Raw genomic sequence first — 13,507 nt, forward strand, 5'->3', positions numbered from 1 at the left:
ACGGACTCTACCTTGCATTGTTATCCAAACAGAGGTATTCCCGGGGGTCAGCAGCGCTAGCAATGGTTGTTTTGACACCTTTGTCAATAAATAAGCCAGCCTGGAAAATATAATAATGGACCGAAATAAATATGAATCCCAAGTTATAGCTATGTAGTATATAATGATTCATAAAAATAAGGTTTAGATTATTGCATCAATGACAAAAAAGAGCGGGAAGGAATAAACAGCAAAGCACAGGTTATCATGAAAACAGCTACTTTCATGGATATTTTAATAATTGAACTCATTCGGTCATTTGCAAATATTTACGTAGTGCCTACCTTGTGGTAGGCACCAAGCATTATATTACACATTAACTACAAAACTGATACAAACTAGCAGCAAGACTTGCAATTAAGAACAATTACAATCCAATATGAGAAGCACATGATAATGGAAATGTTTGGCAGCACATAAGAAAGGAAGTGGCGTCCTACAGCTGAACTTGAAGGATGGGGAGGAATTAACCATGCCAAAGGATAAGTTGAGGATGAAGAGCAGGGAGTGGGTGGGAAGCAGCTAAAGAACCCAGAGGCAAGTATTCAATGGTGTAATTTATACAAAAAGTCTGAAGGTGAGAGAGGGCATAGAACATCCGAGAGCAACAACAACAAAGAAGTCTGAGATGGGCTGACAGGAAATGTATGGAGGGAGGAAAGATAAGGAAAAAGGAGAAAGATGCAAATGCCAGATGATGCAGAGTTGATGCGCCCAAGAGTCAAGACAATGGGCCTTTTAATAAAAGCAATATAATCAACTGCATTTTAAGAAAGAATACCCCAGCTGCAAGACGGATAAGGTTGGAAATAGCCAAGAAAGGAGGTAAGAGGTAAGGTAGACGACGATGGCAGTAACACAGTGACCCAGAGGAGAAACAAAGATGACCTAGACTCTGGCAATAGTAACAAGGAAAAATGGATAGAGTGAAAATTCTTTACTAAGAAGTATTGACACCATTTAGTAATGAATAAAATGTCCAAGGGGGAGGGGGAAGGAATAATTAAGGTTCATGTGTTTTTAGCCTGGGCAGTTAGGTGGCTAGTGGTTTCATTCACAGGAACACGTATGGGAATGGATCTGTTGATAAAAGTAAGGCCTTTAGTTTTGAACACATTTTGTTTATGTGTCCCTGAAATACCCAAATCAGACTCAGTAGGCAGTCACATAGATGTGACTGACCTGGACTAGATTTGGGATAGTCAGTCCCAAATTTAACAAATTAAAACCTAATCATACACTCATTATTTAGATATAATTAATGAACTAGAAAACTACATGGCCTCATGATACATGATGTTAAAAAATTAATTGGAATGAGGTGTTTTTTTGTATCACCTATAATCAGAAAATTTCGCAGACTTCCATCTTGAAATGTTACTTTCACCAAAAAGTATTATCGTTAATCGAGTCAGCTCACAAAAATCATAACTCTGTGTAAAGTTTCTTTCCTCTCTCAAGTCTTCATCAAGTGATTCTAAGCTCTTCAAATTATAACACACTCAGGTTTTTAAAGGAACCAATGAACCATATATATGTTCCTGTGCCTATGGGTTATGCATATATATATATATATATATATATATATATATATAGGCACAGGAACATATATATGGTTCATTGGTTCCTTTAAAAACCTGAGTGTGTTATAATTTTCGTTGTATGATATGGTGCCCAGATTCTTTATCCTGATGTAGTCCACATCACAGTTCAATGGATTATGCATATATATGTGTGTGTGTGTGTGTGTGTGTACACACACACACACATACACACACATATATATATATATGCATAACCCATAGGCACAGACAATAGGGTGGTGAAGGCCTGGGGTGGAGGGTGGGGATGGGCTAGAAGAGGTCAAGGGGGGAAAAAAGGAACATATGTAATACTTTCAACAATAAAGATTTAAAAAAAAAAAGGATCCTCTGAGTACTATAAAGGGAAAATATCCATTGAACTGTGATTGGACTACATCAGGATAAAGAATCTGGGCACCATATCATACAACGAAAATATCAAAGTGCCTGTGAGCACAAAATGAGCCCGATGTATCTATCACCAGCCGGTGAGGGGTGAGTGCCAGATACCATGGAAACTGGAGCTCCTAAATGGCCTTTACTTTACTTGACCTGTATCATTTTAAATTAGGTCAAACATTCTTCAACAGTACTTCACTATTTGCGTAATTCGTATTAAATACCCACAGGACACTTCATCAGCACTGAGAGAGAAAATACGTTTTTTAATCCTTGGAAGCACATTATCTAAGCAGCAGTCGCCAACCTTCCGGACCTCACGGACCACCAGTGGTCTGCAGACCACCGGTTGGCGACCACTGAATGTGTGCATCCCTAGACACACATGATGACATTAGAGCCTGGAAAGAAGGAGGGAGGAAGAGGACAAGGACTCATGAATCAAGTCCATTATTATAACTTCCGACTGCATGAGCATGTGTGTGTTAGCATATATTCCTGCGTGTTCTTCCGATTGCATAAGCATGTGTATGTTAGGGTATATTCCTGTGTGATAAACAGAAAACTGTATAGATAGCCTTCATATGGAAGAGTTAGGAGTCTGCTTTTTTAATCTCTGATGACAAGGTCTATCTAAAACGGGCATTTCTCAGTTGTAACCACAGTAGTCTATCCTTTACCCTGTAAATCATATGTACTAACTGTTAAAACTTAGGAACATACCTTAAAACTTGAATGGACCCTGTTGTTATAAAATACACCCAACGGAGTAAGTTCTGGTTTCGTTAACAGCTGCAATCCACTGGATTCCCCAGTAGGTTCCTTGTGAAATAAATACCATATTCCAGCATCCTATAATTAAAAGGGTAAGATCATTAAAAGCTCCTTTTATAAAGCCACTCTGTGAAAACCCTCATAAACTAAGCACTTCACGGGCAAGTTTAATCTTTTTAACACTAACTATTCATTGTTTCTGGTTAGGAATTGACTATAAAAAGGTGTACACTCACCTAGCACCTTCAAAGCAGTGCTATCATGCTTTGAGGAAAAAAAAAGCAAATTTAATTTTGCTTGCAGGTTTGGACAAAAGATAGAAATAATTGGCTGACAGCAAAATTTCTTTTCAAAGTAAGTTTCCCATAATTATCTACTTTAAAAAGTTGTGCAGAATTAGAAGCAAACAAGCCTTCCTTCCTTCCATGTGACCAGGACAGCACAGCCTTTTAGAAATATGGGTTTTTCTGTTTACCTTCAAACCTGATCAATAAATGAGTCATACCTATTAAACAACTATCTGCCAACATGCTGGGCTCACTGACTTCTTTCAGACAACTCCAATGCCCTTCCTATCCCGAGGCAAATTTTTGCCAAGAAAAAAAAAAACACCACACCACACGCATGAATCAGGATGCTGTCTCAGTCTGGACCCTGTCTATTCAAGTTCAGTATTCCTGACCGTACCGGGAGCAGAACAGTTTGAAATATTTTGACACTCAAAATGAAATTTAAAAATCGAAATGAAATGTTCCTAATTCCTGTGACAAGGGAAAACCAGCCCAATGTGAAAGACATCTTCATATGATGGAATTTTGATTAAACAGGCTGTGGAAACTTCAACTTATAGTCCAACAAGTATGGCACTGATTCAAATATGGAAAAAATTTATTTAGTGCCCACTATATGCCAGGTGTACAAGGCTATTCACAAAGAATTCATAGTTTAATGGGAAATACAGACAGAACTAAAATATATGTAGTAAGTACTATATTAGCTGTAATAAAAAGTCCTTTGGGAACCTAGAGGAGATGAATTGTGAAAAGCATATGTAGCTATGCACCAAAATGAAAGCAATAGTTAATATTTCCCCCCAAGTTTATAGATGGGTCTTAAAGCAAACTGTTCTGCTCTAGCCGGGCGGCTGAGTTGATTGGAATATTGTCCCGTACACCGAATGTTGCGAGTTCAATTCCCGGGCAGGTGCATGCAGGAGGTAGGAGAGGCAATCGATCCACTAATGTTTCTCCCTCTCTGTATCTCTCTCTCTCTCCCTCTCTCTCCCCTCCTTCCTCTCTCTCTAAAATACATTTAAAAAACCACACACGTATCTTCAGGTGAGGATATTTTTTAAAAGGAAAAACTGTTTTGAAAAATGTATTTACCACCTCTACTCCTTGGGGCACAAAACAGACCATTGAAGAAGACATGGAGGGTTGTCTTCTCCATACCAGAGCCCTATAAACTGAGGGCACAGCAAACCCTCTAGGGTACAATGGAGTTTGGGGATTGGAGGGTGGAGGAAAGAACAAGGAGGTAGTAGCTGTTTCCTGTTAAACACTGTGGTGTCAAAACTGGTAAAGGGAGCTTTGTAAAAGGCAGTGGAAAGGTACAAGTAGAAAGGGTTTGGTTGACTTTGGGAGGAAAACCCTTGCCAAGACATGAGCTTCCCTGGAGCAGTTTTTCTAGAGGGGAAAAGAAAGAATTCCCAAAATGAAAAGGAAGAAGAATGTACATGAAATGGGCCTTTGTTATTTTCTCAACATGAGCCTCAACGAAGGTTTCTGGCAACCTCACCGGACACCTTTCAATGTGTTTTAATCTTTAACCCACAACTTCTGAAAACAGCTGAAAGGAATCTCTGCTCTGGCTGTTCATTTGTAAAGATCCTGGGGTGAGACTGCTTATCAATCTATTGGTCATCTTGACCCAAAATCTCATCTTCCAATAAGAAACTCTCAACACAAACCCCATGTGGGACTTGACAAATATTTGATTAAAAAATGAATGAATGAAAACCTGAAATGATTAAATGTCCAGGCATCTGGCCTGTCAAATAAGAATTTTATGTTTTATGTATTTAGGAGAAATCACTGATGTGAATTCTACCATCACATAAAGATGCCTGTATTCTATTCCTCTCAAAGAAATACTCCCTGAAAAACAATGCTAGGCATTTCTTTCCTTTTAAAATCTTAACTAGCTTTCCCGTTGCAGGAAAAATCCTGCAATAGGATTTCCTGCTGCACTCTACCCCGCCTCCGCTCCTCCCTTGCCGCCCTCCCCGCCTTCTCCTCCAGCCCGCCCGCATTTCCCTTCGCCCCCCGCCCCGCCTCCGCTCCGCCCTTGCCGCCGGCTCCGCCTTCTCCTCCAGCCTGCCTGCGTTTCCCTTTGCCCCCGGCCCTGACTTCGCTCCTCCCTTCTCCTCCCCCCGCCCCCCTGGCTTGCTTGCTTCTCTGCAGCTTTGCTCCCTTCTGCAGCTCTTGGCTTCTTTCTACACTGTCATGATATGCAAATTAGCCGTCATCTTTGTTGGAGTAATTTGCATACTCGTCCTGATTGGTTGGTGGGCGTGGCTTGGCTGGTGGGCGTGGCTTGGGCGTAGCGAAGGTGCGGTCAATTTGCATATTTGTCTATTATTAGATTAGATAGCCAATAAATATATGAATATTTAGGTACTGCTGTAAAGCCAAGTTTTTTTGTACTGTAGTTTTCAGCACAGATATAATTGTAATAGTATAATGTCCTAAAGATTCATTTCTATATTATAAATTAGCCGTTTTAATTCAGACTCAATGATAAGTGTAAATTTCTCCAACCTTACCCAGGAGACATTTCTGCCATCCAAAAATAGTTCATTTGTTCTTTTAAGTTATTCTTATGTTTGTGAAACAATTCAAGGCACACAGTTAATTTAAGGCACACAGCTGAGTGTAGCTGCTTTACCAAGGAGATGAAATCCCCAAGTGCATACGATTAACCGAAGGATGAGCCCCTTCACCGGAGAGACCACTGTCAGTCTTCTACAGAATAATCCGTTCCCACGAAGAGAAGCCAAAGCTTTCTCTCTGCATCAACACTAAAAACTGCAATGACCAGGGCCACACCTGACTTAAATATGATAACCCAGAAAGACTATGTATCACACACTAAAATTATACTCTGGCGATGACATGATAACCCTGGGGATTAGCTGACTGCTTCTCCTCCATTTGGCATATGATTTCTTTTTTTCCTTGACAAGATCATTTTATTGGGACAGTCGCAAAATTCTTTATTTAATTTTTATTATGGCCATGTCTTTTTTTCATTTTTACAATGTGGTACTTAACACTGACATATCGTTTCTGTCTATTATTCATTTGGTGGGCACCAGTTAAACAAGGTGAAAACTCAAAAATGGCAAGTTGAGCTAAATTTAAATGACATGACTTGATAAAAATTCATGATGTAGAAATTATTGAGCATTTCAAACTAACTTCAATTTTTTTATTACAAATATTCCAGTGAAATATAAAGTCTCTTTTAAATGCTTGATTGCTTCACTGATAAAAAATAAAATGAAGTCTGGCCAGTGTGGCTAAATGGTTGAGTGTCGACCCATGAACTAGGAAGTCACGGTTCGATTCCCGGTTGGGGCACATGCCTGGGTTGTGGGCTCGATCCCCAGTGTGGGGTGTGCAGGAGGCAGATGACCAATGGTTCTCTGTCATCAATAATGTTTCTATCTCTCTCTCTCCTTCCTCTCTGAAACCAATAAAAATATTTTTTAATATATACTTTATTATGTATAGTTTTAATTATGACCAGTAGCTATTGTAGGGGAGGAACAAAACTTTTCTCTACCCTCAAGGTAAACATGACACAGATTAGCAAGAAAAAAATAACCAAATTTAATACACATGTATGGGAACTTGCATACAGGAGTGAGTCAAAAACTCCACGTGGAGGGGAGGCTCCACGATGTTAAAGGAACTGAGGAACATAAGACATCCTGGGCTAGGGATGAGCTGAGATGACATAGGGGCTTCAAAAGGTCATTGCAGGATGATACAAGCTGGCATAATTGATTTAGAAGAAATGGAAGAAGCATCTCAGTCACATCTGCTCTCAACTAGACAAGTAGCACCAACAAACCAACAGGATGCAGGAGAGAGATTGACACACCTGGAGTTCCATCCATAATGTCACATCCACATACAAGAACTGTGTAAACGTGAATAGAAAAACCTGAAAGCACTTCGGTCTTATTTACCTGTGAGCCTGCAGCTGCGTTATTAATCAGATTGTTGTTGGGGTGAGCAATCCAGAAAGTTGAAACAGCCCTGCAAGGCATTTTTTAAGGTGATTGAAATATTCATCATGAAATATTCTGCCCACTAAAAACTCCCCCCCAAAACTTCTTCCCCAACAGCCAAAGACCTTGACCGTCACGTAGGAGTTTTTCTCTCTGCCAGTTACTCACATACAGTCCGTGGTGGGCACTGGGATGTAATTCCCAAACACTTTTTCTCGCATCGCGGTGCACATGGAGTTGTTCCTGTCAGTGGGAAGGAGGGTGCCTGGCTTGGTGAGGAGTCCCAGATTGTGGAACAAAGTATTTCTCTGCTCAACACCATCTTCCAAGAAGAAACAATGACCCAGTGTGTCAAACCCAATGGTGTCCTTTATCTGCAGAAACGTAAGTGTATAATGTCATTGGTAGCAAGACGGATTGTGGCTTAAGTAACAAGTGCTATTCAGTGTAGCCTGCTGGGCACGAATGCAAAAGGAACTTTTCATCTTATCTGAAGGGGCAAAGTCGAATGTCAGGTTTTACTGATCTCTTAAGAGAATAATTTGGGTAGCTGAAAAGGGAAGCCTCCTTCACGCGGAAAAAACAGAATTCTCCGTAAAAGCAAAATAGAGTAAAGGCCTGTGGTGCAGAGCTCACTTCCATAAAATTGAGAAGTCGTGAGATTTAAGGAGAGGTAACTGCTTCAATAATATGCACCCCCATAATGGGAGCCTGCTCACCAGCAAGCCGTCTGTCCCATGCACAGTGATGCACCGGGAGAAGCTGTGGTGAATAGACAGTCCGTCCACAGATGTCCTGGGTCTGTAACCTCCCCGGTGGTCCACGTCCCCACACAGGTGGAAATGAACAGGGTACCGTCCCAGCTGCTGCTGCTGGCCCATGTGTTTCAATTCCACATAAGAAAGATGGACTGAAGTGAAATTTTTCCTTATCTGGAAGACATGGTAACCAAAATCAAATGATACATTTCATTACAGGTAAGTAGCAAAATACATTGTTTCATAGGAAATGTCTGAAGGAGATGACATACATATTAAAACATTTACTATCTTTCGCATCCTATTTTACCGGGTCCCCAGTTAATAATTTAGCAAATGCTCCTCCTTTGCTTAAGTGATTGCTTTAAAGGGCTACGGACTAATAGCATCTTACATTAACAATAAAAGGAAATGTAACCAGGAAAGCTGCAGATGATTTCTGTATGTGAGTTTTGATTTGTTCAAATATTTTGGTCAGTTCCAGTCTCATCTTGTTATTTTATTTCCATAACTTCCACAATAGTTTGAAAAAGATAGTTCTAAATTGGCCCTCAATATTTTTGTTAGCATATAATAGTGTTTACTTCAGTTCTTTTAAAAAATTCCTGTGATCCACAATTAGGGCATTCGATATTTTTAAACACTGGATTTTCAATCGTACTACTGAAAACAAAGAAATAATACTGACCAACATTTCAGAAATCGGTGTAACAGAAATGCTGCTAATAAGCGTAGCCCACTTATTACACAAACACTGATTTTAAAACACATGTAGCCAAAATGCAGCCCAGAAGTTCAATAAATTAGGATATAGAGCAAGCTTACCACATAGTAAGTGCTCAATACTTTTACAGAATAAAAATCTGCATATAAAAATAGTTTTTCAAAAACATAGTTCATATGTATATATTGCTTAATCATGTTTTATAAAGAACCAATTGATCCTTTCATACCAACATTTATTTTTTGTCTCTGTATAATTCGTTCTTCCCAACGTACTGATTTAATTCTTCATAAGGCAATTCTTAAACAGCTTAACCTCAGGTCCAGGTCAACTACATGAAGATATAAACTTTCTTTTAATTACCTAAAATCTGCTCTTTGTCATTCAATAGAGAAATAAAATATGATTTCTTCTTAACATCCTTACAGATTTCATTCCAAAACTTTAAAGTTTTTCCAAATATATTTAGCAACCTAGTTTCAAAGAACGCATCAAATCCTTCTGCCTACCGTGACATGTCCCCCAAAGGTATCATAATCAAAGAACTGGCACTGGTTTTCCCCATAGCACGAATCTTCCATTTCTCCTTGGATTGCAACATTCCGGGTGAGAATTCCAACCTCAGCTCTCATGTCTACACCATCTATGATCTCACCCATGTGCAGGAACTGTGGGGTTTCTGGTTGATGTGGGCAAGGGAAAAATAATATTAGAACAAAGAAAACATGGAACTTATGTCAAAAAGACAGTCGCGTTATTCTGTAACCCCAAGACATTATCCAACGTTACTGTCCACTTCCATCCTTTAATACCTCAGAACCACAGAATCCCAGGAAGTAAGGGTATTAGTAATTATCTGGTTGAACCACCCACCCAATTTGACCAACTGTCAAATTGACACACAGAACTTGCACTTCCCTGAAGTAGTTCAATCCTCCCTTAATCTGGAATCAATAATCTGGAATCTACTCAAGAATCCATATTTTCTCTCCCGGTCCATATGCTTTTGTTCCACCCCCGAGGACACATGAAAAACCAAATGTACGGTGAGTCCAGAAAAATTAATGGTGTTATCAATGTTGATAGCAGGGTGTGAGTTGTTTTTGTTTCTACTTCATTAACAGCACAAAAACAACCACCTTTTCTTTCCTCCGTCTTCCTACTTTAATATTATGCATTCTTTTAAGTTCCCACTTTGATGGGAAATTTAGAAACTCTTTAATAATGAGCTCCTCTCTGATGTTTTCATTATATAAACTCAAGGGAGAAAATAAAAGTAAATCAAGGAGTTGAGATCATGGAGATTCATTATCATGTAGACTTGTTAACAACAGTGGGAATTTCCAAACAAAATCAATGCCAGATGGTATCGCAGCTTTCTGCGTTTTCCTGTTTTCTGCTTATGCCCTGTGTTCTCGAGAAGGAAAAGCAACAACACTGAAACACAGAGGACAAGTGCCCGGCGAGCCAATCATCCTGTTTGATTTTAAAGCAAAGAAAGTTTCCCTTACACTTCAAAGCTCTAAATTACTCACTGAGTGAGTACTTACCAGTTCCCGTGAGCTCTTGAGCACAGAAGCAAGGAAAGCAACATAACGAGGGAAATACACAAGGAAGCCCATAACTGAGGCAACGCAGGAAGAAGCTTTGCTGACGGTCAGATCAGAATAAGGAACCGACAAACGTCAGCCATTCTCTCTAAACAGTTTACAGCGACCATCTCATTGGGCACTGCTCTCCCTCAAAAGATGTACATGTGAAGATGATGAGAGGAAATAAAGTCTTCTTAAAATACCTTTTTGGCTCCATTTTAAATATTAATAAGATCTACTTTTTGCAAAGGATGTAGGCACTCAGAAACCATAGATTTTTTTTATTATTATTATGAAGATAAGTTTCCACTGAAAAATGAATCTAGTCGAATGGCTGGGTTTACTATTACTTGACAGTTTGAAAAGAAGTTGGAAAGGACCTCGGAAAACAATCGATCCACCATGTCTTCATCTTTTATTAAAAAAGGAATAGGCATGAAACATGGTGATGGTGGTGATGATGGTGACTGGGGTGCGAACATATAACTCCAGGAATCAAATCCCAAGAAAAGAGTGTTTCCCAAAAGAGCATTCTGCGCAGCCTGATACCTTTGACTTTGACCTGGAAACGGCTGCACTCGGGACAGGGGAGCAGCGTGAACTCCTCGGCCTGGTACATGGAGTAGTCTGTGCTTGCAACCACGATCTGGTCTCCGGGTTTCCAGCTACTGACATCATCAAGCAGATGAAGCTTCACACCATCCACGACTTCCACCCGGAAACCTGAAAGAGAAACACCTAAACCAAAAAGAAAGAAAGCGATGCATTAGCAGGAGTTTCTTTTTTTTCTCCTAATGTGGACCCTTCTCAATGCTGAACAAATCAACAGTCAAGATAAACACAGTCAGCACATTTTTACGAACGGTCACCATGTGGAAGTCACTCTGTAGATATTAATGAGTGAAAGATGCAAACACAGATCCCTGCCATGAGGAGAGAGCCCATCCACCCCTGACCAGAATGTAACATGCTGATCGGGTGCTCCTTTAAGACAGTGACTCTAAAGCGGCGGTCGCCAACCTTTGGGACCTCACGGACCACCAGTTGGCGACCGCTGCTCTAAAGGACAATGACAGGAGTGAAAAAACACTACTACGTCGGGGGAATCAAAAGGATGGAAATTCAGACATGGCACGAGGAATAATACAGTTTTCCTTCTAGTCTTGAGCCATCTATCCTGATAAAACCTAATCTGAGCAAGTCTCAGATTCTGTTCCTTAGACTGTGATCTACACTGCTTTTTCTGTGTCTACCAAGCACCAAAAAAAGATACCTTATAAATGTAAAGTGCGTTTTTAATATGTTTATTGTGTCCAGATACTAAAGCCCATCATGGAATGTTGTCCCAATAATGACTTACAATAACAACAGCTAAAATTTTGGGGACTTCACAAACATAATAACCTTTCATGAAAGCAACTATGAGAGACAGGCACTATTAGATGTATGAGATGAAGAAACCAAAGGTCAGGGAGTTTGAATAACAGCCAAAAAATGATAGAGCCCAATTTCTTAACCTCCATATTATTCTGCCTTCCCAAGAATCAAAACAGACAGGTAAAGAACAAAGGTCATAAAAACTTTATGGCAGCAACAATCCTTACCCAAAATTTCATATTCTACCCCAAAAAAATTATCTAAAAAAGGGCAACTAAATATTAACTTTTTTCATAAAAGTTTTACGTAAATTTCAATAATGCTTTTAAAAGATGACAAGGATGATTTTAAGCAAAAATGCTTTTAAGAAAACTAGATTATCCTGGCCAGTGTGGCTCAGTTGGTTTGAGCGTCGTCCTGTATACCAAAAGGCAATAGGTTCGATTCCCAGTCAGGGCACATACCCAGGTTGTGGGTTCGATCCCCAGGGGGAGCATGCCCGGGAGGCACTGATTGATGTTTCTCTCTCACATCGATGTTTCTCCCTCTCTCTCTCTCTTTCTCTCTATCTCCCTCTCTTCTTCTCTCTAAAAAACACCAAATCAATAAAAAATTTTAAAAACTAGGTAAATACGTTTTGACTTAAGCGATCATTAGAATTTGTTTCTGTTTCTGTTTTGAATCCAGAAGGTTGGGTGGGTTGTTTCTGTGTTCCTGTTTCTGTTTTTGAATCCAGAAGGTTGGGTGGGGAAGATCGGTATTATTCCTCACTTTTTTCCTGGCTTTAGGAGAAAAGCCTGTCTAAGATGATCTCCTATCAGTTATCAGCACTACGGAACTGGAGGCGTGAAAGGAAGGAAGTGCCTCCCCCTGCTTCCTGAAGAGAAATGCCCCCTCTTCCAGAAAGCAGGAGTCGTTGAGACCCAGGCAACCATCTGCGATGGAAAGCTAGCATGGACCCTTCTCCAGAAGTGAGCAGTCATCAGGAACATGGAAATGAAAACAAAATTTCCCACACAGGAAGTGTTGACTGAGGTTTGTCAGTAATTATCTTTTGCCTGGAATCTTACTGGAGGCAGTTGTACTGAACTTTTCACACAAATTCCTACTAAGAAATGCTTCTCACCCACCCATGCTTTTGCCAGAAAGCTGCTTTTTCTTGGAATTCCAGCTTCCTCGTCCATAATACCATCTCCCCAAACCCAGAAGGTTGCTTTGAGGCAATGTGTGAAAACCCCTGTTTCATAACGCAAACTCTGTTTTAAAGCAAAAGACTCTCTTTAATGACCATACAAAATACACCATTTATAACCCAAGTCATGTTTGCATCATCATTAAAATAGGTAATATTGCCCTGGCTGGTGTGGCTCAGTTGGTTGGGTATTGTCCTATGCACCAAAAGTTGCCAGTTCAATTCCCAGTCAGGGCACATGCCCAGATTTCGGGTTAGATCCCTGGTCAGGGTGCGTGAAGGAGGCAGCCAATTGGTGTTTTTCTCCCACATAGATGTTTCTCTTTCTCTCCCCCTCTTTCTCTTCCTCTCTCTAAAATCAACTTAAAAAGCATATTTAGAAAATGTTTAGGCATGAAGGCCACCAAGGATGAAATATTTCATAGAAAAAAAAAATAGGTAACATTTATTGAGTGCTTATTATACACTCTGTGCTAAAAACTTCATATTCTTCACATTTGATACTCATAACAGCCCTATATGGCAGTTTCTATTATCCCCATTTTTCAGATGAGGAAACTGAGGGTTAGGAAGTTAAAGTCACATGCCCACCATCACAGAGTAAGTGAAAGGCCTGGGATATGAATCCAGGCATTCTGTCTCCAGAAAGCCATTTTAGTAAAAACGTTTGTTACTCTGCTTCTAAAAACAGAGGTATGAGCCCAGTCTAAACTAAGCCTTTCTGGATAACTAAAGGTATAATGAAACACCTCTTACTCACTCATTTCACATT

The 13,507-nt window shown here is 39.9% G+C and overlaps 1 protein-coding gene across 1 annotated transcript in view; it reads right to left on the bottom strand.

The window, feature by feature from the left end:
• The window catches only part of CEMIP2 (cell migration inducing hyaluronidase 2), a 72,808-nt gene that overhangs the window by 33,167 nt on the left and 26,134 nt on the right, over nt 1-13,507 (bottom strand). Inside the window, exons 6-12 of the mRNA XM_054727071.1 lie at nt 10,716-10,904; nt 9,084-9,253; nt 7,812-8,024; nt 7,261-7,466; nt 7,051-7,120; nt 2,745-2,873; nt 12-100 (exon numbers count right to left, since the gene is read on the bottom strand). Of these exons, the coding sequence (XP_054583046.1) occupies nt 12-100; nt 2,745-2,873; nt 7,051-7,120; nt 7,261-7,466; nt 7,812-8,024; nt 9,084-9,253; nt 10,716-10,904 (1,066 nt within the window). The remainder of the gene's footprint in view (nt 1-11; nt 101-2,744; nt 2,874-7,050; nt 7,121-7,260; nt 7,467-7,811; nt 8,025-9,083; nt 9,254-10,715; nt 10,905-13,507) is intronic.

This window comes from Eptesicus fuscus, chromosome 15, assembly GCF_027574615.1.
Source record: "Eptesicus fuscus isolate TK198812 chromosome 15, DD_ASM_mEF_20220401, whole genome shotgun sequence".
NCBI classification, from domain to species: Eukaryota; Metazoa; Chordata; class Mammalia; order Chiroptera; family Vespertilionidae; genus Eptesicus; species Eptesicus fuscus.